Consider the following 26,612-nt stretch of genomic DNA (forward strand, 5'->3'; position numbering starts at 1 on the left):
AGAACCCTAAATACCTAATATCACAAATAATTGTAATTTCCAACATTATCTAGCAAAGAATGATCAGCATCAGTTGCTGTCATGTTTGTGTAACCACAGCACTTACTTCCCTCATGGAGCATGTTTCATTATAATTAACAGTTAGCTACACTGTAATAAAGTCATTATCTTCACTAAAACTATATAGCTATCAATGTCAAATTAATTCACAATATAATATTGTTATACCACAACTCTCTTGATCTGGATTGCTGTCACTGTTCATTATAATAAAATTGAAGTAATAAGTCATGTACTGTAGTTACTTAACACCGAGGATTTCAGGAACACAAACTTCTGATAAAATCGAGAATCTCTTGTATTCATATATATATATATATACTGTGTATATATATATATATATATATATATATATATATATATATATATATATATATATATATATATATATATATATATATATATATATATATATATATATATATATATATATATATATATATATATATATATATATATATATATATATATATATATATATATATATATATATATATATATATATATATATATATATATATATATATATATATATGCTCCATTATGACACTTTTTCAGAAGTGAAGGTGTGGTGCAGGTAGGAGGGGGGCCCAGGGCGTGACCAGCACAGCTTGCAGGCATGGGTGACTAAGGTTACAGTGGGTCATGTGACGCTCACCATAGTTGGATGAGAAGAGTCTTGGGACCCAGCCTCAGGTTTGTTGCTGGCACACTGACCGGTCAACTGGTTCACACTAAGAGGATTATTGATGTCACGAGGATTGGTGCCCACTGGGGGCCGTTGGGGATGTGGGACCTGGGGCACCTGATTCATCTGTACAGCGGGAACTTCCCCCGGCGTTAGAGGGGATGCCAAGGAGGCTGGTGACGGCATGAGCAATGAGGGTGGCCCCGATGGTGATGCCAGAGAGGGTCCGGGTGATGGCATCAAGCTGGAGGATGCTGGGGAGGTGGCAGTTTGGTCTACAGCCAATGCTGTTGATGGCGATGACATGTCTTGTAGGTCATCGTCGTCATCACTCTCCTGTGAGGCCTCTACGCTGTCAGCCGACCCAGGCGCCACGTCCTCACCCTCCTCGCCTTCCATGTATCGGATACATTTTTTCTTTCGCCTGGAAAAATAGCAAACAGTCAGTATGTACACACTTCATTGACTGCAACTCTTTTACTAAAAAAAAAAAAAAGCTACATGCTTCATTGTAAAATAAACAAAACCTCTACTCATGCAGCTACTGCCCACATCCTGTAAAAAAAAAAAAAAGTAAATAATCATGCATCAAAAACAAAAACAAAATGTCATGTGGCTGACACTCCACAATATCAGCTGTTTACTTTAGTTAGTATATTAGTAAAAGAAAGAAAAAAGATAATTAATGGAAAATGTGTTACCAATTTTTACATACACATGCGGAACAGTAATACAAACAAAACAAAACCTGTAAAATAAACAAAATCAAGATGAATAACTACAAGACACTCATGATTTTTCTGCTTGTGATGGATATTGAATCAACTAACAGAAACATCATGTTAACCATACAACAGCGTGGTGTCCTTAGGGGGTTCAAGATCCGTCACAGCAGGTCACAGCACAGTGAAGAGACTCACAGACTAGAGATTAACATAAGTAGGTTCAGAAGGAGAGGAGACACCACTGCTGCTGCCGTTGTTGGTGTTGTTGGTGTTGCTGTTGTTGGTTGTGCTGCTGCTGCTGCTGCTGCTGCTGGTGCTGGTACTTAAGTTAACGATGGAGTGTATGGGGGTACCTGGAGCGGGGCTGTAGCTAGGGCCCCCTGTACCTACGTGGGTGGCTGCTGAGGGAGCCAGGGGGGTCAGAGTTGCAGGGTTGGCACCCTGAGTTAAAGAAACAATGACCGCCCCAGAGGTGGCTGCAGCAGCAGCAGCTGCAGCAGCCACACCCCCAGAGGCTCCAGCAGCCCCCAGCAGGGCAGAGGGAACCCCAGGGAGGCCTGCCCCCGATGCTAGCGACACCGCAGGGCTGCAGGCCCAGGAGAGAGACCAAGGTTAGAGACTAAGGGGCACCACCACCACCACACACACTGCCCTGGCTCAGAGCCTCACCTTCACCTGACTGCCATTGAACTCTGCATCAGTGATCAGAAAATGTGTCAGTTTAAGTGTTAGCCATGCTTCAGTGCACCCACAGTATTCAAATGTTGGGTGCACAGAGAAGTTAATAGTGGCACATTTGCCCCTTCAGTCAGACTAACATTGGTCTTGGGCACTCAAGCAAAAGTTCTCACCAATAAAGTTTGGGGACTATGAAATTTAAGGTTGAGATAAGGGAAGACACATTTTCTGATGCTGTTGAAATACATGAGCTCCAGAATGGACAACATTGGGTGGGACAAGAAAAGGTGTGTGAAAGCAGCCAAGAGACTGGGAAAGGAGGCAAGGGAGAGCCCATACCATTCCCCTTGCTCACAGCCACTCTCACATACCCACAAACAATTTGATGGTAGAACATCAAGTGGCACACAAATATGAAACAGTGAGACCTTTTGCCAGGGTCCCTTTCACTCCTCATGTTATTTATCATCCAAAATCTCAAAATTCCATGGCTTTTGAGGTACTATAGGTACTTGCAGTATTAATAGTCATTACTAGCAGCATACTATTAATACAAACAAAACTGTTATTCATTAAAGGTCCTAAAACTGACCAGTTCAGCTTAGAAACTGATTTTGGATGACAATTCCCCCATTCATACACCCATCTACAGCTATGCTTATCTTATGTGTTAGAATGTCACTGCATGCACATCCATGAATATTCTCCTGAAGGAAAATGGGTAAATTGTATTTGCAGTAAGCTTTTCAAGCGCATTCCTTACTCCAGTTGCAGGATGAATGAAAAAAATACTGTATGGTGACAACTCATGTCAAAGACCAATTAACCTAATGCCAAACTGACAAGAAATATAGCCAGAATAATTCTGTATGGCAATCCTGCAGCAGAACCTCCAGATGTGGGGCAGTATGTGCATGATTTGATCTTGGCTTTGTTTGATGCCAAGCCTGCTACATATATACAGCAAAATGCTTGAAATCTTCAAGTTACAAGTAAACTGGATAAACCACAGCCATGCTTACAGTATATATAAAAAACAAGTACTGAAAATGGAATGAGGAAAGCAGGAGGCAGCAGCTGGTATATATCTCAAACAACTTCATTCACTGTGCAAAGATCTTTCTGTACACAGTATAAATTGTATATGTACTTTAGGTAACTTAATACAGATTACAAACTAAAATGCAACTTCCCAAATTCTGAACACAGTATACCTTATATCAACTTCCACAAATGTGAACAGTACATTTGGTAACCAGGATTTTCACAAGGGTGATACCGCAAGATAAAAGCGAATAAAATCTGCAGCTAATTAACACATCAAGAAAGCTCCTGAGCTAAAAATACCAGATACTGTATGTTATACTTTTTCAAGACTGTGCATAGGTACAGTGTGTTAATTCAGCTAGGAGAATAATGACAGACACAGTAGATATCTTTCTAAACAAAGATATTCACACCTACTGCGTGGAGCATACAATAATGACAGTACGGTAATAGCTATCCATCATCCAACCCCTTTTTTTTTCTTCTTTCTTTTTTTGTCCCAACAGGAGCATAGGGGCCTGGGGCTAGGCTATGCCGTCCAGACATTTAAGGGAAGGGTGACCAGCCTCACTGGCCTTGAGTGGCATTGCGAGTGCAATAAATTCCAACCATCCCTCGGATGTCAACCCTTACTATGCTCCATAAGGTTTGAGCACCTTAAATCACTATATCACCAAGTGTAATTTTTGGTTATATGGTTAAAATGCAATATAATAACTAGTTTCCTGGAAAAAAAAAAATGGATTGTCATTCAGTGGTCATCCAAAGGCAACTCTTCACTGAATCAATGGTGGGTACCCCAATGTACTGCAACTCCCTCACCAATCACAAAATACTGTATAATAACATAATAATAAAATTTCAGTCAGTACTGTACTATAGAATCATCACCACAGACTTAGAAACATCATCATAATCCTACCTCCAATTTTTCTTATAAGGTGCAGAAATCTATGATTTTTGAGTGGACATATGTCACAGGGAAAAAAAAAAGTCCCAAACTTGTATATCAATTGCTAAGAGGCTTTTAGCATAACTGTTATAATCATGAGATAAGTTCTCATTTCACTGGCTAATATGAATTTTGAGACTAAAACTACAGTATATGCCTTTTCTTTCATTACAAATAACAAAACTCATATAAGATTAAAATAGGAAATAACAGCATACATAAAGTTAATGTCAGTATGATCATGTGCATAATTCTTTATACTCTGCTTTATATAAATGCATTCAGTATCTTTTCTCATACAAAGCATTTTCTACATATATCTTATTTAAACCTATAATGTATTAAAATTTTATGAAACTGCTAGTACTGGAAGTGAATATCACAGGAGCTGGTACAATCATGAAAGATAGGTTCAGATAACAATGATGAGGTTTTAATCAAATTACAAAACACAACAAATAAGAACAATTGATTGCAATCCACACTTAGACTGTTAAAGAGGGCTTTCTCAATATACATGATGGATCAGGTAAAGGCTGAAATGATTAGCAGATATATATTGTACAGTACTACTTTTTGTACATACAGTACAGTGCACCCTCACACAATGCGAGTTTATGGGTGGCAGAAACCCTCGCATTCTGTGATTTCGTATTTTGTGAACCAAAGAACTTATGGGAAAAATGGTATATGGTGAACAGCCCACCCAGGGCTTGGTTTTTGGGTCCCCTTCCAGTCTACTCTACCCTGCTAATACTTTGTCTAATAGTACTTCTAGCTGGACCACAGGATGCGAGGTACAACACATGTTCTAGCGGCAAAATGGAGGAGAAGTGGCTGTTTACCCAGGGAAGCCAGTAGATGGCATGCATATGGCTGGCCAGCCACTCGCCATTTTGAATCTGGCTCGTTGCCAGCCACCTGCCTTCATGTGACTGACTCGCATTGTCCAGACTGACACTCATAGTAATGGCGGGAAGTCCATTTCTGCCTTGGAATTATACATCAGATTCATTTGGGAAGTTCGATTCGCAGACTTCGCATTTGATAAAAATAAGTATTTTCCGGGTTGACCTCACATTGTAGGTGATTCGCACCGTGTGAGTTAGCATTGTGTGGGGATGCACTGCACAGAGTTTGTTCTGGGCAATGACAGGCAATTTTATCGAGCTGAATACAATCGCCTACAGCCCAGGAATTAAGAAATAATGGCAAAGTTCACTGAAAGGATCTGTGAAAGCATGTGAAAACTGAAGTCACTGAATAACTTGTTGGGGAAGGCCACATAACTGAGTGGCTCTGGGGGACGAGGGAAAGTAATGAGTATGGATGAACTATCATACTAAGAGGTTGTGAAAGATACTAGAGGACTGAATGTGAAAGAAGGGGTAAGAGGTCAAGTTTGGAGAATGGATGTGGATGGTAATGTGCTACTGGAGGAGGATGACATGGGAAGATTTTTCCTAGCTCTCTGATAGAAGCAAATAAAAAAAAGCAATAGTTGCTTCGTGGATGGATAAGGTTGGTGGTAGGCCAGTTGTGCAGGGACTGATATTTACAACAGTTATTAAGCTGAAGTTACACTAGGCACTATAAGTATAAGGCAGTTGTGGAGAAATGTTAATATATATTAGTGAGAGGCAGTCAACACAGTACAGTGTGAACAAATTGGCATGGAATACAGGGAAAGTATCAGAAGAGTGGAAAAAGCAATTATAATTCCATCATACAAAAGAAAAAGGTGGTAAGGGAAGGGTGTAATAATCAATGAGGGATTAGTAGTACTTATAAAGAGGGTGTGTATTTGTTGCCATTGCTGTGACCCCTGGTTGATCTGGACACGATTTACAGTGGATTGTAGGAAACCAGCCACTTCAGCAAGGCACTCCCAGATATCTCTTGTTGAAGTTATTCTGAAGGATTGTTTGTGCTGCAAACGTGAGGTGCATCAAGTGAGCATGTTGTGGTGTGGAGGGGTTGCATTACAGTGAGGGTATAGTGGACTGTTTGTACAGTATATGGCATTTTGTGTTGGTACTCAAATGGAAGGTACTGGCCACACATCATAGTCTGGCTAGGCACATTTGTGTCTCTCTGGGTAAGGTAGTACAGTATTTGAGGAGTGGATATCTGGTGGAGGTTCCTAATGCTGTTTGGTTGGAAGCTTTGGATAGCTGTGGTAGTTATGTGTTTGTGTATATGTTTGTCAAGTGTCATGCTGGGTAGAGGATGAAGGATGTTGCTGAGGCATGTAACATAGTTACATGGGTTGGATGAGTCTGGAACGGAAGCAATGAACTGCAAAAATTTTTGTTCATGTGGTTCTTGAACAGGAGTCAAGTCATTTGTATGTTGGTGCATGCAGTCTACATTTGTGGTCTTCGTACATCTTGCTAGTTTTCCAGAAGCTCTATTTTGTGTCTTTTGAAGCTTTTTCATGCTTGTGGCTGTTAGGGTGGAGGTACAGTTTCAGCTCAAGTAATTCATTATCATTTGGCTCTCTGTTATCTTGTTCTTGTTTTTTCTTAGAGGGGACAATCTTGCAGGCTTCTGGCCTTTGGTTCCTTCTTCCATTAATAATAATAAAAAATAAAACAAATGAACTGTTTTTAGACCATTTTCAGTTATTCCTTTTGCTTTCTGAAGGCAGTCCCTGTGAGGGTTGTCAAGGTGACAGATCTGAGATGCTTCTGCAATGCTGCTGCTTGTTATGCTGCAGAGAAGTCAGGTAAGTGTCCAAAGTAAGTTAAAGAATTTTGGGATGGTCCTCCAAGTGAGTCACTGATTAAAGAGGAAGACTTGACAATGTGCCTGAGAATCGTCTGTTTAGAGTAAAGAGAGTGATAGTTGATTTAGTAAGCGAAGAAATCATTCTGTTCTGTCTACACTAGTGTTCTAGTGAGGATAGGGACAAGCTGCATGATGGGTTACTATTGCTAGGTCAACAGCATAGGGCAATACCGTTACTGACATGGCTGAAGTTGGTAGGTCATGGAGGAAAAAGCTAATATAGGAATGTGAGAAGATTCAACCCAGTGGGATACCAGTGGTTAGTACATTCTGAATCATGATGTTTCTAGGATGACAGGAAACAGACAAGGCACTAATGAATGGATGAAAAGGAATACACTGGCATGGTATAGACATATTCTAAGAAAGCACAAAGATACGGGGCCAAATACAGTCACTGAAAGTAAGACTGAAGATAACAGCGAAAGAGACAGCCTTTCTGTGTGTAGAGGAGTAAAGCAGTGCCTTCAAAATGATGAGACAACACAAACAGGAAGAGAATTGTTTGAGAGAGTGAAAGAAGTACAGTACATGAGAACAAAGAAACTTGGAGGTGGTTCTGTCATGGCCATCCCCTATTGAGAGGTTCCCAAGAGGGAGGAAGACATCGAAGATGATAATGATGAAAAGCTAGATGATATACGGTACGTTGAATGAGGAGGGATGTGGATGCTTTGACAGATTTAAATGGAGCTAATAAGCTTTGGGCACTAAAAGTTTCCAGGGAACAGGAATGTGTAAAGCTTAGTAAATAAACCTGAAAGAATCTAATTTTTAAATATTTGTGTACCATCTAATCAAATACAGTATTGCTCCATGAGGTGCATAGGAGGCTAGGGATACGTTACTAAGTTCAGACATTTAATGTGAGTGATTAGCTGCTCACCCAAACAGTACTGTGTCTGCAATAAACCCCACCCACTCCTTGGATGTAATCTTTTATGGGTCACATCCAGTTGGAGTGCCTTATTCCACTAAATCACTATGCACCCAGTTAGTTACATGGTTATCACCCAGCATAGTACACATGGCTTCCTGGGCCACAAAAAACCAAATGGCTTGTCACTCAGTGTACAGTCACCTGAAGGAAGTACTACAAGAACTGAGTGGATGGTAAGCCTCCCAACTTACCCCGTCCAAGAAAATGTATGTTTTTTAAATGTCAAATAGATGAATTGAAATTTTTAAATTTTTAAATACAGATTGCCTACAATTTAGATAAATATGGAGAGTTGAACTTTATCAGTAACAGTATCTGTGGGATAAACCGATGAAAAATGATGACAGAGGTTATCTGTCTTCTTTTGGATTCATACTACAGGTATAAAGAATGACTTATACTATATATCTGTTTCAGGAATAATACAAAATCAGAAACAGTATTTTCTAACTCAGTATTGGACAACATAATACATATTCAAATAATAAAACTTGCAGACATTTTTATTGCTGCGACCCCCGGTGAACTTGTAGATTCGATGTGTGAGATAAAAGAGAAACACAGTACATATAAAAATGATTACTGGTTTATCTCAGAAGTGTCTGATACACAGCACATAGTTCACTTGTGAATATATCACCATAACTTTCCTTGTTTGCCTTTATCAGAACTTCACTGAAATATGGCTGCCTGTAAGAGTCAACACGTTTTTGTACATCTCAATGTAGTAATGGAATTATAATAACAATAAATAAGAATAATACTGTGTAATAACAAGAACAATTAGTACTGTAAAATGAAACCAACAACAGCTACTTGATCAATCAAATCACAACTAACATACTGTAATGGCTATACAGTACATATTGTCTTACTCTTCAAACAAAAACTCCACATTCTAGTATATACCTTGTTTGTATATATATATATATATATATATATATATATATATATATGGCACCTGGTGGTTTAGTGGGTAATTATTGCACTCCAATCGGATTGAGCCAGTGAAGGTTTATATCCAAGGGATGGTTCGGGTTGATTGCTCATGTAATGCCACTCAGGGATGAGTGAGGCTGGTCACTCTCATCTTAAATGTCGGGACCAACTGCCTAGCCCCGGGCTCCTATGCTCCTCATGGGGCAATATAGGATTGGATGATGGATAGATGGATATATATATATATATATATATATATATATATATATATATATATATATCCTGTACACAGAGTGGCCCACATATAACTCTCCACTTCCACTCAGCTGGGTGTTATTATGTACTGTGGGGATGGTTCAGCCAGTATTGTCAGTATGTATGCTGCTTCATTTATTAATTTCATACTCCAAATAACACAATCATGCCCACATTACTTGATTCAGCCATCCCTATAATACATACAATACTGCCACATGAGTTTCTAGAGGAGTGCTATTTATGGGGCCCTTGAACGCATTTAAAACCATGCTCTTCGACTGGTCATCTGGGACAACACATTCATATATAACTGTATTTATCATATTAGAAACACATTCATATATAACTGTATTTATTAAATTAGAAACACATTCATATATAACTGTATTTATCAAATTAGAAACTAAACCCGCTCCTATATCTCTTGAGACCTTCAACATTTCAGCAGTCAACCCAACTGCATCCTGCCTATTGCCCTGCACATAGCAGTAGCATCTATCAAAGGCAAAGGGCCAAACACTGGATCCACTGACTCCAAAATTTCCCTGTTCCAATCGAACTTCTCATGCAGCAACCCATTATAATGCTCTCTATATTATCATCATTTCTCACCACCACCCTTCCTTCATCATTCTTCACACACTGTTCACCTATGATATCCCTGTCTTCCCTCTTCATCTTATTTGCCAACTTAAATACCATATTCTTCCATTTAATGTAATTTTGGTCATCCAGTAAAAGATTCTGAGACTCAGATTTTGTCCTGCATTCTGAACCTCCTTTCTGGCCCTACACTTAGCAACCAAGTATTCCTCTCTTTAACCACCCCTTTTCCATTTCTAGAAAAGCCTTCTTTTCTCCTTAATGTGGTTCCTACACCCTCATCCCACCACCATGCTACCTTATGTCTTGGAGGGCCCCTTGTCCAACTGAACACTGAATCAGTAACTCTAAGGAGATTGGTCTTGAGTGCTCTGTACTGTTCCTTAACACTTTTGCACTTTTGTCAATGGTTCCTTGCTATAGAAAGCATCCCTTACTGCTTGGTCTTCAACTTTATATTTAGTGTATATACCTGTATCTATATCTATTTATCTATCTATCTGTCTATATACACACACTGTAAAACTTAATAACAGAAAATCTACAATTTGTTTAACATGTTACTCAAGACTTAAACCAAAGAGGAAGAAAGAGAAGGAGAAGACTTGGAATATACCAGCTGCAGGATGAAAGGAACTACTGAGGAATGTAAATGTGTGAATAAACACTGAAACAGTGTGGGAAATGATATATTAGTAGGTGAATGTGACACCAACTACTCCAGAGAAGATGTTAGTGATGGATGAAAGAGTCGATAACAAGTACACTAATGGGGAGTGGCTTTAATCGATGTGATAGTGTGTTCCCAGCTGGATGGAGGTGGCTGAGAATGGTGGGAAAGTGGAAAGAAGAAAGTAGATGAAAGCTCACCTGCATGGTTTACACCACTGGCTCTGTTGCTCCAACCCATACCTCGCACGGCACTTCTTCATATTAGCTGAGGACGAGTCAAAAATTAGATCCCAGAACTCTGAGCTGCACTCCTGTTTCGTAATCTATGTCTGCTGCTTCCGTGTTTCATCTATTAATGGCTACTATCAAAACATAATCAAAGCTATATTTCTAAATCTTTCCTATTTCATCTACCAATAAGAGAACAGAAAAAATGCTAAGTATTGTGTATTATAAATCTTCCATATTTACCTATCACTGACACAGCTGCTAAACAATCAGAACAATAAATCTTATAAATCCTCCATACTTCATCTATCAATGGCAGTAGAAAAATATGTTCAGAGAAAGTAAGTTTTATAAATCCTCCATATTTCATCTATCAATGACACAGTTGCAAAACATGCTCAGAGCAGTAAGTTACATATGGTAAATCTTAAGAGTTAAGATTACATGCATTGAGGAATTATATGACTAAGACAAAGCAGATTCTGGGACAAGGCAGATTCCGTCATGGTCATCTGCAGTGTTATTTTCATAACATCTTCATTTGACTCTCCCAGTGGCATTGCTATAAAGCAGTATGACAGTGACAAAACCAAATGATGGCATCAACCTGCCTGCTCAAAGATGCTACTGAAAATAACAGTGGAGATTCTCAAGGCCTCCGCTTGTGATTGCTCCAAGAATAATGATCAGCAAATAGTAAACATTCAGCCTAGTTATATGGTATGGAAAATGTAACGAATAATTGAAAGTGAAAACTAGCAGAAACATTCCGCAACAGTCCAATTAAGCAACGTCCATTTATTAAGAAAGAGAAATATGAATGTATATGCAAACAGGCAGCAAAAAAGACAAAAGCAAACATATAGTAACATTCAAGTAAAAATTGACAATAATGAATAAGTTAAAAGTGAAGCTAATAAATAAATTTAGAACCTTAAAAGGAGGAAATGTAAATGTGTCAGGGCAGAGATCTGGGAAGGGAGGAACCTCTTGTTACCCCAGCTGACCAGACCCACCCTCACACACTGACATCAACCACCACAAGATCTTAGTTGCTTAAGAGGAAAAAGCTTTGTGTGCGGCAGGTAGGTAGGTACCTCCATCTTGGGTTTTGTCACGATTACGTTTCTTCTTTTTCCCCTGCGAGTAATTTTGACGTGAGGACCAACCCGGGTACATCTGCATGTGAAGCTGGCGTTCTTTACGCGCCAGTTCATAGTACTTGGCCTGTTCTTCGCGGCTTAGTGCATGCCACTGCAGGGAAAGTTAAATGAAGATTAGTGTTGGCCAGCTCATGGTGAGCTGTCTGGCCTCTGGGGTGAGCAGTCAAGGTCTGGCTGAGATTATAAGGAACACAGAGCAGTACCATCACCAAATTCACTCATTTATCCTTGCTTGCACCAGACTTCCTTCATGCCACATCTAGTGAATGCTGGTCAAGGTCATGAGGAATGACTGCTGATGCTGCTAGTGCTGCTCTTAATCCAGCCAATCCAACTTCTCATCCCCAAAACGTCTATACAGTGAAATTTTATATACCTCCATCACCAGTCTTCTCTTTCTTTCTCTTTTTCTTTTTCATCATGCCATAGTTATCTCGTGCATTCCATCCGGGATACATCTGCATATGAAGTTGTCTCTCTCGCCGAGCCATTTCGTAGTACTTGGACTGCTCCTCTTTGCTGAGTGCATGCCACTGTAGCCAATACAGTCAGCACAAGTTAGACGTGGGGTTGTCTCAACTACTAATATTATGTCTGAATTAAAGCCACAATGTTATTTTCTGAGTATGTGCGAGTTCAGAAGTGGCCAGCCACACAAAAGCCAGCTGGTCAACCTGACCTCAACACCACCTCCAAGGGAGAAATTACCACATTCCAACTATGGAGAAGAACTATATCAATGTAAAACATGTAAAGAATGATGATAAAATAGAGAAGTAAAAGCATGCACACAAACCTTGCGGCCCAGAATCTGGTTGATGGCAGCGCTCTCCTTCAGTGTGCACTCAGCCACCACCTTGGCTCTCATTTCCTTCATGTACAACATGAAGGCATTCAGAGGTTTCTTGATATGTGGCTTTTTATCTGAAAGGTAACATCAAAGAAATCCTTCAGCATATGCAAACACACATACAATGAACAGTAAGTGTACTTACCTTTTTTGGCATCAGGGTGAAACTTTGGTACTTACCCACAAATGCTACAGATACCATATTAATGCAAAATAATGATATTGTAAATTATCAAAAGGTGAGGCTTTTTATGATTTCTGTACCATAATTCATCTGCATTCAGTTCTATGTAAAACATACCTGGCACAATATACAGAACAAAGTTCCATAACTACAGTAATGTATTTGGTTATAGGATAATGATTCTACTAATATCCACTGTGTTGCTGAAGTCCTAATAAACCAAAATTATAAGCCGATACAGGCAAAAAGGCAAGAGCCTCCTCTGATCTCTACTTTCACTCTAAAATTCATCACGGTGCCTTTATAAGCAACTGCTCTTTAAGTACAGAAATTATTACTGGTACAACCACTTCTCTGCCTCAATAAAATACTGGACTACAATGCAGCAATAAATCTAAGCACCACAAGCAAAAAGTTAGCAGTCACTTGTAACTTTTCCTGTGATACAACTGCACTAGCTACAAATACCAGGTGATCTACGTTGCATTAAAATACAGTACCTCTATACAGCAAACACTAGGCTGAATAAAATATAAAATTGCAGTACAGTTCATAGGGGGAAAATAACTCAGATTAGACTTTGATAATTCTAACACAAGCATTTATGACAATTTCTGACTAAAACTCTAGTTCAGAAATGTTTCTTCTGTGCAAGTGTAGAATTCTGGGTTTATATTAACAAACACACTAATGACCAACTCTATCATTACTAGGATTTTTTTCCCCTCAAAAGTAGACATGGGAGGTTTCTGTACTCTCATTTCCATGTCCTTCCTGCAAAAGCGAATTCTAGTTATGTCTTCAAATTGATTATTAGTAACTTTGTAAACCTCAGCCTCCAGCTTTACTTACCTCCATTCTTTGTTTCAATCATTTGGGTTTTATCACCAGATTGTAGTGTCGGCTTCTGGTCCAGTGCATGGTGTCTGGAATGAAAATGAGTACCGTATGTACAATAATATTTTAAAGTCAGCATAAACTTTCAGTAAGAAATGTTCTATTTCCCGTTACCAACAGACGATTTTGCTCAGCATATGGAGGTATTCTCATAATGAAGGATTAAGAAAAAAAGACACGTTGAGAGGAGGGGGAGGGAGACTGAGGAGGGTTACATATGTATAAATGCGGTAGGAAGAGCACCCAGAGGCAGACGGAAAAGACATTAAGGGTGAGGTGACGGTGATAGTGATTCATGGTTATGATGATCACTGAACTTTGTATTGTCCTACGCTGCCTATCTGTGAAAAAGAAATGTACAGACATTGAGGGAGCAATGACAGTGAGAGTGATGACGATGATGATGGAAGAAGACATAAGGGTGAGGTGACGGTAATAATGATTCATGGTTATGATCATGACTGAACTTTGTATTGTCCTAAGCAGCCTATCTGTGAAACAGAAATGTACAGAAACTGAGGGAGCAATTACAGTGATAGTGATGATGATGATGATGATGGTTATGTTGATGATTAAGGAATGAACAACAGTAATATCTGACCACCAACATTATGGGAAAGATATGACAGGTACAAATAGCTATGAATTCTGATGTGTTAGTTCGTACTCCTGCTCATGAAGTTTTAAGTACTGAAGCGACAAATTAGAGTGTAAGGAGTAACAATTGGAACAAGCATGGGGGACAGAAGAGTCAGCAAACTGTGGTAATCTGTCGCAGTTACCCGTCTACTTTTTTTTTTTTTTTCTGTATGGTAACCCCACTCCTCACAAGGTACCAGTGACGGCACAAAAGATGCGCGGAGATGCAAAGTGATCAGCGTGGATGCACTGACGAGTGGACCGTGTCGTCGTCGAGGTCATCGGAGTCAACGTGTCCAGTCGCTTCCTTAAATGCACACACACAGGACCGAATTCTTTACGTGGTTACGACTGAATTATTTACGTGGTTACGACAATTATTTACGTGGTTACGACTGAATTATTTACGCAGTTACGCTACAGTTTCTCTCTCAATGCTGAATAAAAACGTATGGCACTACAACGTGTAAATATATATATATATATATATATATATATATATATATATATATATATATATATATATATATATATATATATATATATATATATATATCGTACTGAATGGTGAATGCTTTTCTCTCTCTCTCTCTCTTTTTTTTTTTGCCTAAGCCTTTCATTACTGTTCCGAATCCAATTATCGTCGTCTGTTGGTAGCTGCAGGGTGTAGAATGATGATGATGGAGTTTAGTCGAAGATGGTGATAAATGATGATGATAATATTTAAGTCGAGGATAATGATGATGATGAAGGTAATTATTGGATGATGATGATGATGATGATGATGATGATTTATGGTGTTCGTTATGGTGTGGTGGTGCAGTGTGAAGATGGTGGCATGGTGTGGTGTATGCTTGCTGTGATGTAAGAAGTGTGGAGTTGGTTATGGTAAGAAGGTGAAGTTATGGTGTGTAGGAGGTGGTGCGGTGTTGGGATTGTGCAATGATGTATGGTATGATGTGAAAAGATAAGATAGTGTGTTGGATTATGGTGTGGGGAATGTAGTGTATTGGGTATTGTAGTGTATCATCGTGTTTCGTACCTATCCTTCCCCCAGAACTACACCATCCCAGGGTCTATTTCAACTATCTTCTGTTTCAGTGCCTGTGTCTTGCATCATTCCTTCATTCGCATACAACTCTTTTCTTCAACTATCTTCTGTTTTAGTGTCTGTATCTTGCATCAGTCCCTGCCTCCTGTGCCACTCTCGTTTTCAGCTATCTTTTGTTTCACCGTCTTGCACCAATCCTTCCCTTCTCCTAACCCCCCTATGACTACTTTTAAGAGTGCCTAAGGGGTTGAGTGGGGGGTGGTTGACACAAGCTAAGTAAACAATCTAAATGAAAAAGTAAAACTCTTCCTTAATTACGACACTCCCCTCTGCCAGTCACCGTTCTTCCCCTCCCTCCTTCCCCTCTCGTCCGTCCTTTCCTCCGTCCCACATTTGTTCATTTCTTTTATGTTTATTTCTTACACTGCTGATCTCATGTCCAAGCTTTGCTGTATACATCCTTAAGCTGTGCACACGCGCGCATATATGTGACTCAGGGCACAAACCTGAGAGTCCGTCCCCTAAAGCGTAGCAGGCCTCATACATATTACACACCTGTACATGTCATCACTTGGGTGTTAACATAACCATCCATATTAACTACATACTAGGACTGTCTTGCTAATGAATGGTATACTGGTACTATTGTAATATACCTAAATAGTCACTCACACCCCTTTCAATGTAAAACAAATAAATAATAAAAACTATTTCAAACCCCTTCTGCCCGAGGAATTGCTATTTTTTTTTTTTTTTATATTTCCTACGACATTTCTATGGCACTTTTTCTATGCTGCATGGTGGTCCCTCCCACTTTTTCCAGCCGGCATCGACCGGAGGGTTTGGAGAGCAGTGGGGTGAGAGAGAGCCTTCTTTCTTTACCATACTTATTTTCAGCTCATAGAATTAGATATCATAGTCACAGTCCTCTGTAACAAACGGCCCCGAAAGAATTATTCGGCTTGTTGCTGTTTGCTGTCGTTTGTAATCCTTAGTAACCCTTTCGCTGCGACGGGTGCACCTGAGTAGGTTACTTTCTTCAGGCTAACATTAGAAATTTTTATTCAGTTGAAAAATCCTAACAATACACATTTAACAAGCTGTCTCAACTTTTTCTCTGCTACTGGTACACCTACGAATCACGAGGAAGACGATTTTGTTCAGTTAGTTCCTTGCATTACATAGGTCACGTATCATTCCACTGCGCCTACTTAACACTGGGCTACAGACATGTCCCTCACTTTCCCCTCTGCAGCACCATATCAAGAGAAAATCATCAATAGCCGGTGAAACGAACCCATCCTGAATATTAGCCACCAGAGAGAGAGAGAGAGAGAGAGAGAGAGAGAGAGAGAGAGAGAGAAAGAGAGAGAGAGAGAGGTAGCAAAGGGGCTGGCACATCGCTCATAAAGGGTTACCGTACTACTCTTCCGAAGACGCACCCTCAGGCCCCGGGACACGGATATATTGACTCACGATAAACAGTGGAGTCGCCGGCCTGTGAGATTCGTTTATGCCATCACCCCTTTCCGAAATCAGAACAAAAGTTGCACACATTTATGTACAAGTTAAACATTGCCATACATCCTCATCAGCTGGATCCCCACTCTCTTCTCTTTCGCGCCTTAACTTGTGGAATATTGCAAAGGGCCGTAGACTCGTTCATGGAGACTCGCTACTACCTCTTCCTTACCACACTATTTCTACATACAATACGTTAATTTATTCTTTTCATTATTCATGCAGTCTCTATCAATATTAAAAGATATAAATAATATCACAGAGAAATAAGAGGCGCTATAAATCCTCCTAAACTGCCGAAAATACGACCCAAAGCGTGTCTTCAAAAAAAACCTATCGAACCAAACATTTTATGAAGTGAGGCGTGTTGCGAAAGTTTTACAGGTAACTATTTCAAGCGTCGCTCTCTCTCTCTCTCTCTCTCTCTAATACGGTAGCACATCGAATTTCGTCGATTAAAAATTTGCCAGATATTGCAGGAAGCAGTATCAAGTGCGTTTTTAGTTTCTCTTTTTTTGTCGTTTACTTAGCACCCAAACATCATGAACCCATCAGATTTTGTTAGCTACTATGCATCAGATTTGTCTTTATGCACTATAACTTTGACAGACCAGGGTTCTGATAAAAAGTTAAATCATTTGGCCAGAGGAGGTCGTATTGTAATTTATCCTTGCCGTTTACAGGACATTTTTATTTGGTTAAACAGAACCCCCTGGTAAAGAACGAATCAGGGAGGACACTATCTGACCCCTCATACTCGGAGTGGGGGGGGGGAAGCTCTCCCAAACGGAAGTGGTTCTACAGAGGAGGTTAAAGAAAAGTATATCCAGTTCCTCACTTGTTAATCCCTTGAACCCGATGTCTTTTTACATTTTACTGCTGCTGCAACCAGACGATTTTATTTCCCTTATGATAGCCACAAATGGTGAAGTGGTTGACGAAAGGTACACATAACCTCCCCAGAAAGTCTATTCTGAGCTAATTATGAACGTCTGGATTGTCAAAATAATAATAGTAAAAAAAAAAAAAAAGACTACTTCCTTGTAGTGGGAGGGTTATAAATGTACATCCTGACTGACTGACAAGGATAGCACCCAAACGCTTCACAAGAATAAGTTTCACAAATACTGCTTTACATCTCGAGTCCCTATCTCATTTCTAAGTGACGAAGGTTTTGCCCAAACTTCGTGATCGCTGGTAACTACAGCTGCAGTACATTTGTAACAGTTTCTATAAAATCTACGGCAGGAATGAATCGGACCTTCTTCTTAAAGGGAGAGTAACAGTTAGCACGAGCCTCTCCTCAAGCTGGTCAGGTATAAATCAAGAAGAGTTGCCTGCAGTGACACCGATCCAGGGGAAAACCGGAGTGGCTCCTGGCTCTACATTAAGTCTGCGGACTATTGGCATCCTGTTTAAAATACACTGATGCTACCGAAATTACATTCAGGTAGAGTTATCAGCATGCAGACACAAAACTGGAGAAATGTAAGACAAGCTACATTTACGGAACTCTCTCAAGACAAAAATAAATAGCTTAACAGAATTAGTTACGACCAATGATGACAAAATAAAATAAAACGGGAAAAAGGAGCACTCTAGAACTGAATGAAGGGAGGTGTGTGTCTGACGGCGAAGGTGTTTGGGTGTAGGTAGGTGTTTGTGTAAATATGTTGGTGTAGGGCTAAGGTGCAGGGCCAAAAATTAAGTGGTGGTGTATAAGTGCACGTGTAAAAATCCAAGTGTTACTTTCATAAGAACTGGGGTAAAGCGGCAGATATAACTTTAAATATATGGGCAGAAGCACAGGTGTAGGTGTAACTCTTGACTGGTGTTGTAAGTATAAGTGTAAGTGTAAAAAATCAAGTGTCATTTCCTCAAGGTGTATGAAACTGAGGACCGTACTATGGTAGATTTCGTAGCACCCTTTTTCTAAGCGATTTATTTTGCCTGTTACATTTTCCTCTTCTCTATTTATTTATTTTTTTATTCTATTTATTTTTTTTGGGGGGATCCTACACGTCTGCCTCTGTAGCGTACACGAAGATACAACGGGTGTGGCTGGCAAAATAAATCGCTAAGAATCATGCGCTGCGACATCTCCACTTAGAATCCGCGTCCGATTTACCTGTGGTTGTCGTGCGAGGTGTTGGGCAGCTCCGTCTTGGGGGAGGCGACCAGGGGGTGTGTGAGGGGCGGGGTGAGGCCGGGGTGGGGGTGCATCAGGCCGCTGGGGGAGAACCTGCAACACAGACTTCATTAACACTGCAACACAAACTTCATTAACACTGCAACATAAACATCATCAACACTGCAACATAAACATCATCAACACTGCAACACAAACTTCATCAACACTGCAACACAAACTTCATTAACACTGCAACACAAATTTTATTAACACTGCAACACAAATTTTATTAACACCGCAACACAAACTTCATCAACACTGCAACACAAACTTCATCAACACTGCAACACAAACTTCATTAACACTGCAACACAAATTTCATTAACACTGCAACACAAATTTCATTCACACTGCAACACAAATTTTATTAACATTGCAACACAAACGTTATTAACACCCCAACACAAATTTTATTAACACCCCAACACAAACTTTATTAACACTTCAACACAAACCTTATTAACACTGCAACACAACAGAAACATTATTAGCACTGCAACACAAACGTTATTAACACCCAGACATACTCTTTATTAGCACGCAACACAAACTTTACTAACACCTTATGCATTTATCGTCCGTGAATACTGCTCAAAACTTTATTACGAAATCCTGCAACACAACCTTTAATAACACCCCTATGTATTTATCGTCCACGTATATTTCTAAAACTTTATTACGGAATACTGTAACATGAACTTTAATACGACCTTATGTGTTTACCTTTCATCCGTATTGCTCAGATATTTATTACATCACCATCTTTAAGCATACTCCTTTAGTGTTGGTCATTATTTTTATCAATCATATGTTGGTCATTATTTTTATCAATCATACTGTAACTATCTTTGTCTAATTGACGTTTACTGACGCCTCCTTAAAGGTAATAATTTCCCTTAATCTGATGATAGAAAATACCTGCTTAATTTTACCCATTCCCGCCAGCCCTTCACCGACAACATTCCCGAGGGCGTTGAAGCTTGTACTAAGTGTTAAATAAAGCATCTAAGTAAAGCATAAGTGGTAAATAAAGCATCTAAGTAAATATAAGCTAAATGGTAAATAAAATATCTAAGTAAATATAAATGGTAAATAAAGCATCTAAGTAAATATGAATCGTAAACAAAGCATCTAAGTAAAGCAAACTGTAAATAAAGCATTTAGGTAAAACAAAAATGGCAAGTAAGCCATAAGTAGATTATAAATGGTAAATAATGCATTTAAATAATAGATAAATGGTAAAGTTGTAAGTAAATACAAATGGTAAATAAAGCATTTAATTAAAAGAAAATTGGTAAATAAAACATCTAAGTAAAACATGAATGGTAAGTAAAACATCTATGTAAAATATAAATCGTAAAAAAACCGCCTCTAAGTAAAACAAAATGTAAAAAAAGGCATATAAGTAAAACAAATGGTAAATAATGCATCTAAGTGAAACATAGAAAGTAAATAATAAAAAGGTCATATTTAACACCCCCAGTTAAAAAAAAAAAAAAAAACTTCTTAAGGCTGAATAAAAGCGTCCAAATATAGCAAGAACAGAATACAAACATCATTATCGCCATCAATAAATAGGCAACCAACACTTCACTAAATCAAAACCATCGACATTACCCAGCTTGCGTCACTAGTTACAACCAACGCCTTGCACCTCGGACAGAAATTCAAACGTATTCTTTTGAGGTAACGCTCGAGGATTTCGCATGTAATATCACAGAAATACTGAGTGATTCGTATATTATGCATCCCAGTTCTCGTGTGTTGCGGGAACGGCTCACTCATCGGTACCAGTGCCTACCCTTTGCCATAGTCTACTTTCCATAACCCTGTTCATACTTTACAATGTTCCCTATTTATAGTTCTGGGTTAATTATTAATACCACGAGGCAGCCAATTATCAATATCACGAAGCCACCAAAATGTCTACGTTCCTCACACCAACCAACTGAGACGTCCCCGCAACACACATGGCAGAAAGGAGCAACATACGGACCACCCTGTACTGACCTATGTTTAAATGGAACCTCCTAGTGTAACAGTATACAGGATTTCATATGTCATCTCAGAAGCGCAACATTACAGGATTTAAATGTAGTCAAATCCTCTAATCCGTTCACTGTGACGCATGGTTGTTGTTGTAGTTGGTGTTGTTGCTGCTGGCCCAGGTTCATCTGAAAGGTAGACTCTGTGGACCGCAGACTGAAGCTACCCTCCTCCTCCTCCAGCCCAACATCCTATTTCGGTGGTAAGGAAGAAACCCAAGCAGTTGAGCCGCCCGATTTTAGCACTGCCACCACATACAGGCATCCCTCTTCAGCATCATGACGTAAGGTATATCTTCATTCTATTATTCCTATCTCCAGGTGATTTTACTCAGCTCAGGGTAGGCCTTCCTTCGTGAGGGGGTTAATGAGGGCTGTATCAAACCCCTCCACCTCGAAAAGTCTCTCCTAAGCTGAATATAACTGTCTGGAGGTAGCGAGAATGAAGTGAAAAAATAAGTCACCAGAGTCAAAGGTTAATCATACCAGTCAAGCCTTTCAATACGATGTCATTTCACAAGACGATTTTACTTAGCTCTGAGATCTCCCAATTAATGAGAAGGGCAATGAAGGCAATCTCAAATCCTCTCGTCTTATAAGTCTCTCCTAACTAAAACTGTCTGAGGGCTGGCAAGATTAAAATTAAAAGAAGGCGTTGTGCTGAAGTGGTTTAAACTTAATTCTTCCATTTTCTGTTTATATTACTCTGCAACTCCTTCGTTCTTCAATATTACCTGCAACATCACTACACAACAATAAATCTGCAACGCCATCCATACGTCCAGCCTGCAACATCATCTATCAGTCACCTGTCTCACAATTTCACTTAAAAAAAAAAATCACTGATATGGACACAATAATTAAATTGGATTACACATACACTCTCTATACGTATACGGTAAACATGCAAGGCGCAACACAACTATATTGGCTAAACCATCACATATATGCAACAATACATGCATACACATCGCTACAGCAGCTTAATAAATCGAGGTATACAATTCTCATGCATGTTTGTTAGGCGTTGACAACAAGACTGTATATATGAATGTATAATACCGAGAAGATTTCGGTGTGTGTGTGTGTGTGTGTGTGTGTGTGTGTGTGTGTGTGTGTGTGTGTGTGTGTGTGTGTGTGTGTGTGTGTGTGTGTGTGTGTGTGTGTGTGTGTGTGTGTGTGTGTGTGTGTGTGTGTGTGTGTGTGTGTGTATAGAGTGGCTCACTAACCTCGGCAGGGTGGCGGTGGAGAGGGAGAGTGGAGAGGAGGGGTAGGTGGCGGTCAACGGAGAGCAGGAGGAAAGCGGGTACATGCGGGTGTTCCTGTGGATAGACAACACACCCAAGACGTCAACACCCCGCCACACCCACACCCACACCCGGGCCAGGGGCTAGGGGAAAGGTGGGGTTGAGAGGGGAGAGGGGGAGGAAGGACAGGGCTGAGAGGGGAGAGAGGGGAGGCAGGATGGGCCTGAGAGGGGAGTGGGGGAGAGAGGAGGGGTGGGAATGAGGTGAGAGAGGGAGGTGGTAAAAAGGAGGAGTGGGGATTGAAAGGGAGGGGGGGAAAGATGGGTTTGACAGGAAGAAGGGGGTGAGGAGGGACTGGGCTGATAGGGGAGAAGGGGTGAGGAGGGTTAGGACTGAAAAGGAAGAGGGGTAAGAGAGCTGGGGAGAAAGGTGGGTAAAAAAGGAGGGTGGGAGGTAAAGAGCAGGGGTTGGGGAGAGGGTGGGCTAAGGGAGGGAGTGGGAGTGGAACTGGAGAAACGATGGATAGAAGGAGTGGGAGGAGAGGTTGAGAAGGAGTAGATATGGGCGTGGGGTTGAGCGGGTGGCGGGGGAAAAAGAGGAAAATACAGGGAGATGGGGAAGAAGGGCTAGGTCAAAGGGGCTGGGGAGAGGGTGCGGGAGTGAGGTGAGGTTGAGGGAAGAGGGGAAGGAGATGGGGTTGAGAGGGGAGAGAGGGAATGTGGTGAAAAAGATACAAGGCGAGGCGAAAGAGGGGAAAGTCACGGAGCTCGGAAGAAGGGAGGCATGGGGCAGGGCAGGGTAGGGGGCAGGGTAGGGGGCAGGGCAGGGCAGGGCACGGCAGGGCACGGCAGTAAGTCGGAATGATCAGCATGGGATAAGAGGACGAGGAAAGGCAGAAGGGACGACAGTGGAAAGGATAGCATGGCATGGTAGGGCAGGGCAAAGAAAGGGTGGGGAGATGGGGTTGAGAGGGAAGGATGGGGAAGAAGACAAGAGGCCATGAGGGGGGAGAGACAAGAGGGGAAGGACAGAAAGGGGAGGAGAAAAAAGGGGAGAGAGAGAGGACGAAAGATAAGATGATTGAAGACAGCAGTGAGGGAAGGGTACGGGGAGAATGGTGTATGGTGGGGAAGAGAGCGAGAGAACAGGAAGGCTGGGGAAGGCAAGGGGAGCAAGGGAAGGGCTGGTCAGGGCGTGAGGGAAGGGTGGGGAGAAATAACAGAAAAATAATGCAAGGATGGAAAGCAAGAAGATAGGAAGACAGGAGGGGGAGGGGAGCGAGTGAAAAAGAGAGGAGCACGGTGGGGAAGGAAGGGGGATGGTGGGGAAGACAGGGATATAGTGTGGAGAGGAGAAAAATGGTGGGCAAGGGCAGAGACTGTGGCTGAAGGGAAGAGTAAAGGAAGGAAGGAGTACGATGGGGAAGAATATGGCCAGGTGGGAAAGACAGTGGCAGAGTGGGGAATGACCTAATGAGGAGGGGTGAGGATGGGCGAGGGGAGGCAAGGCCCTAGTGGGGGTAGGGGGTGGGAATGATGATAATGAGGTGGTAGTGAGGGTGGGAGAATTGGACGTGGGGGATAATAATAGTGGAAGTAGGGGATGAGTGGTGGTTGTGAAGGTTGTGGTGGAGGTGGGGGTAGGGGTAGAGTGACTGTGAGGGTGAGGGTGAGGTTATGCGTAAGGGTAAGGGTGGGGATGGGGAGGGGGTGAGGAAAGCGAGGGGTGGGGGTAATGGGATTTAGGGTGGGTGGGAGAGGTGGCACTGGAGGTAGGGGAAAAGAACTGGATGGGAGGGGGTAATGTTTGTGGGAGAAGGGGAGGGGAGGTGGGGAGGTAGGGTGAGGGCAAGGATGGGAACGAGGAGGGGGAGTGGAGGGGGGTAATGGTAGTGGAGGCGGGAGGGAGAGGTGACAGTGTGGGGGGACGGGATGAGAGCAAAGCGAAGGAGTCTGTTACAGTGGAGTGGTGTAGTGTTTGTTGCACAGGTGGTGTTTGTAGTCTACCCGTTCAGTCTCCTTTAGCAATGACGAGGCGGTCTTCATTTGTACTCTAATGTCTAATCATCACCACCGCCATCACCAACATCATTACCAGCATCACCATCGTCACCATCACAATTCTCAGTATCATCATGTTCGATATCACCACCACCATCATCATCATCATCATCATTTTGTTACTCAGCTAATTCCATTGGCCTGCATCCTAATTCTCACAAAGTTCTGGGATAACTAAGTCTCTTCCAAGGATAACTAGAAAAATGAAACAACTGGTGATTATTTTAGGTGCGACATAAAACACTGAAATATCGCTTCATAATTTCGCACAGACCGTACGACACATGAGACTTTATTCCTTTCTTTGCGCGTTGCATTTGTATCCTTCTCTTGCGTAATTTGTATTCTTTATCGTTTTTCTGCGTAAGTGAAAGATTAAGTTGAAATTCAAAATATAACCTGGATAATAATACACTCGTGAGAGGAAGGACCATATAAAGGAGAATTCAGTGCTTACAAAAAAGGTAACTACAGCGGAATCTAATTAGACTCTCTCACCTACCCCTGTGGCTGTGGATTACGCATCTCGGAAGTACAATGACGTGTGACGTGGTGGTGAGGGTGTGGTGGTGGTGTGAGTGAAGTGGTGTGGTGTGGTGTTGTGGTGGTGGTGGTATAGCTGAGGTGGTACTGTGCGTGAGGTGGTGTGGGTTGGTGGTGGTGATGGTGGTGGTATAGTAAAGATGATGACGATGACGATGTGGTGGTGGTGAAGTGGTGGTGTTGGTGGTGGTACAGTGCTTATGCGGCGATGGTGCAGCAGTAGTGACGCAGGAAACTTGGTTGAGGTGTTTAAGTGATGGTAACAGTGAAGATGTAGGCGCCTTGGTGGTGGTATAAAAATGATGCTCAGGTGTGTGTGTGTGTGTGTGTGTGTGTGTGTGTAACAATGTGCGTATGTGGTGGCATATCGGTCCGTATGTGGTATGCTGGAATGTTGGTACGCATGATGATCACTATGAGTAGATCAGGCAACACCCATGCTCTACACTACAACACCTCACACAGTACAATGCATAGACAGTGGCTGCACAAATAATAACAGCGATCGGTTGTGCAGGGGGTACAACCAAGGACAAAAATTTCGCCTATTATCCCACTGCGTCAGCTTCTCACTTAGGGCATGTCCGTCACTATCCTGCTATTCCACTGGCTCTACGTCACAATTAGGGCATGTCCGTCACTTCCCTGATGCATTATATACAAGGAAACCATCTATGGGCAGAGAAACATACCAAACATCCCTCAGTTTAGGAATATTAGCCAGCAGAGGAAAGTGAGAAGCAGCAGGGTCGAAATATTAAGCGAACATCTGTCCCCGGCTGTACCCTTACAATCTGATTCTGCTATTTGGTAGTACATTATATCCACCGTCATTACACTTCACTATTACACTTATTACATTCGACTGAAGTGGCATTACAGCAAGAGAACCACCTATTTCAGTGTTTCAGAGCATCCCCCTACCACCACTTTACCATACCTCACTTAAATACTGAAAACTATACTTATCAAGGAGATTTGATATTAATTCTTGATCCCATCCGCACGATGAGTTTTCAATGGCTTATTTTTGCTACACCCAGACGAATTTTATTTCATGCTTGGGGGAGACGTATCGTAGTGCATGGTATTAAGAACAATCACAGTTCCTTAAGTACATGTTATACTATATTTTAATTACATTATTGGAACGCCTGAATAAGTAGTGACATCTGGTGGCTGCGTACAAAAGTCAAGAATTTAAATCGGATAAAACATTTACTTGCCCGCGAACTGAATAAAAAAAAAAAGTCCAGCTGAATTAATGTCAGGTATAAAACTCAGAAAAACAAAACTCGCGTCATACGCACGAACTATTTGATAAAACTCTGAAACATCGATGACTGTCAGAAATGAAGAGTTGCTGTATAACCTGACGAATCATTTACCAGCACGTGAATAAATAAACAAATAAATAAATACATCAATAATAATAATAATAATAATAATAATAATAATAATGAAATTACATATAGCGTACTAGAACGATAGGATAACAACCCCTTCACGATCATCACATACAGTATATTATAATTAAGGAGGATTTCTTGTACTGAAGGGGTTAATGAAGGCTATAGCTAACGTCTCCAGTTCCAAACGTCTCCCCCATGCTGAAGAAAATCGTCTGTAGATAGCAAGCAT

The 26,612-nt window shown here is 41.0% G+C and overlaps 1 protein-coding gene across 1 annotated transcript in view; it reads right to left on the reverse strand.

The window, feature by feature from the left end:
* Positions 1-703: 703 nt before the first annotated feature.
* The window catches only part of LOC145410694 (protein pangolin, isoforms A/H/I/S-like), a 634,854-nt gene continuing 608,945 nt past the window's right edge, over positions 704-26,612 (reverse strand). The window contains exons 6-12 of the mRNA XM_080280806.1: positions 22,351-22,443; positions 19,014-19,127; positions 13,630-13,703; positions 12,540-12,667; positions 11,678-11,834; positions 10,551-10,617; positions 704-1,172 (exon numbers count right to left, since the gene is read on the reverse strand). Coding sequence (XP_080136932.1) covers positions 704-1,172; positions 10,551-10,617; positions 11,678-11,834; positions 12,540-12,667; positions 13,630-13,703; positions 19,014-19,127; positions 22,351-22,443 — 1,102 coding nt within the window. The remainder of the gene's footprint in view (positions 1,173-10,550; positions 10,618-11,677; positions 11,835-12,539; positions 12,668-13,629; positions 13,704-19,013; positions 19,128-22,350; positions 22,444-26,612) is intronic.

Source organism: Coenobita brevimanus, chromosome 86, assembly GCF_032717465.1.
Source record: "Coenobita brevimanus isolate Jiangsu-jjx chromosome 86, ASM3271746v2, whole genome shotgun sequence".
Taxonomy (NCBI): Eukaryota; Metazoa; Arthropoda; class Malacostraca; order Decapoda; family Coenobitidae; genus Coenobita; species Coenobita brevimanus.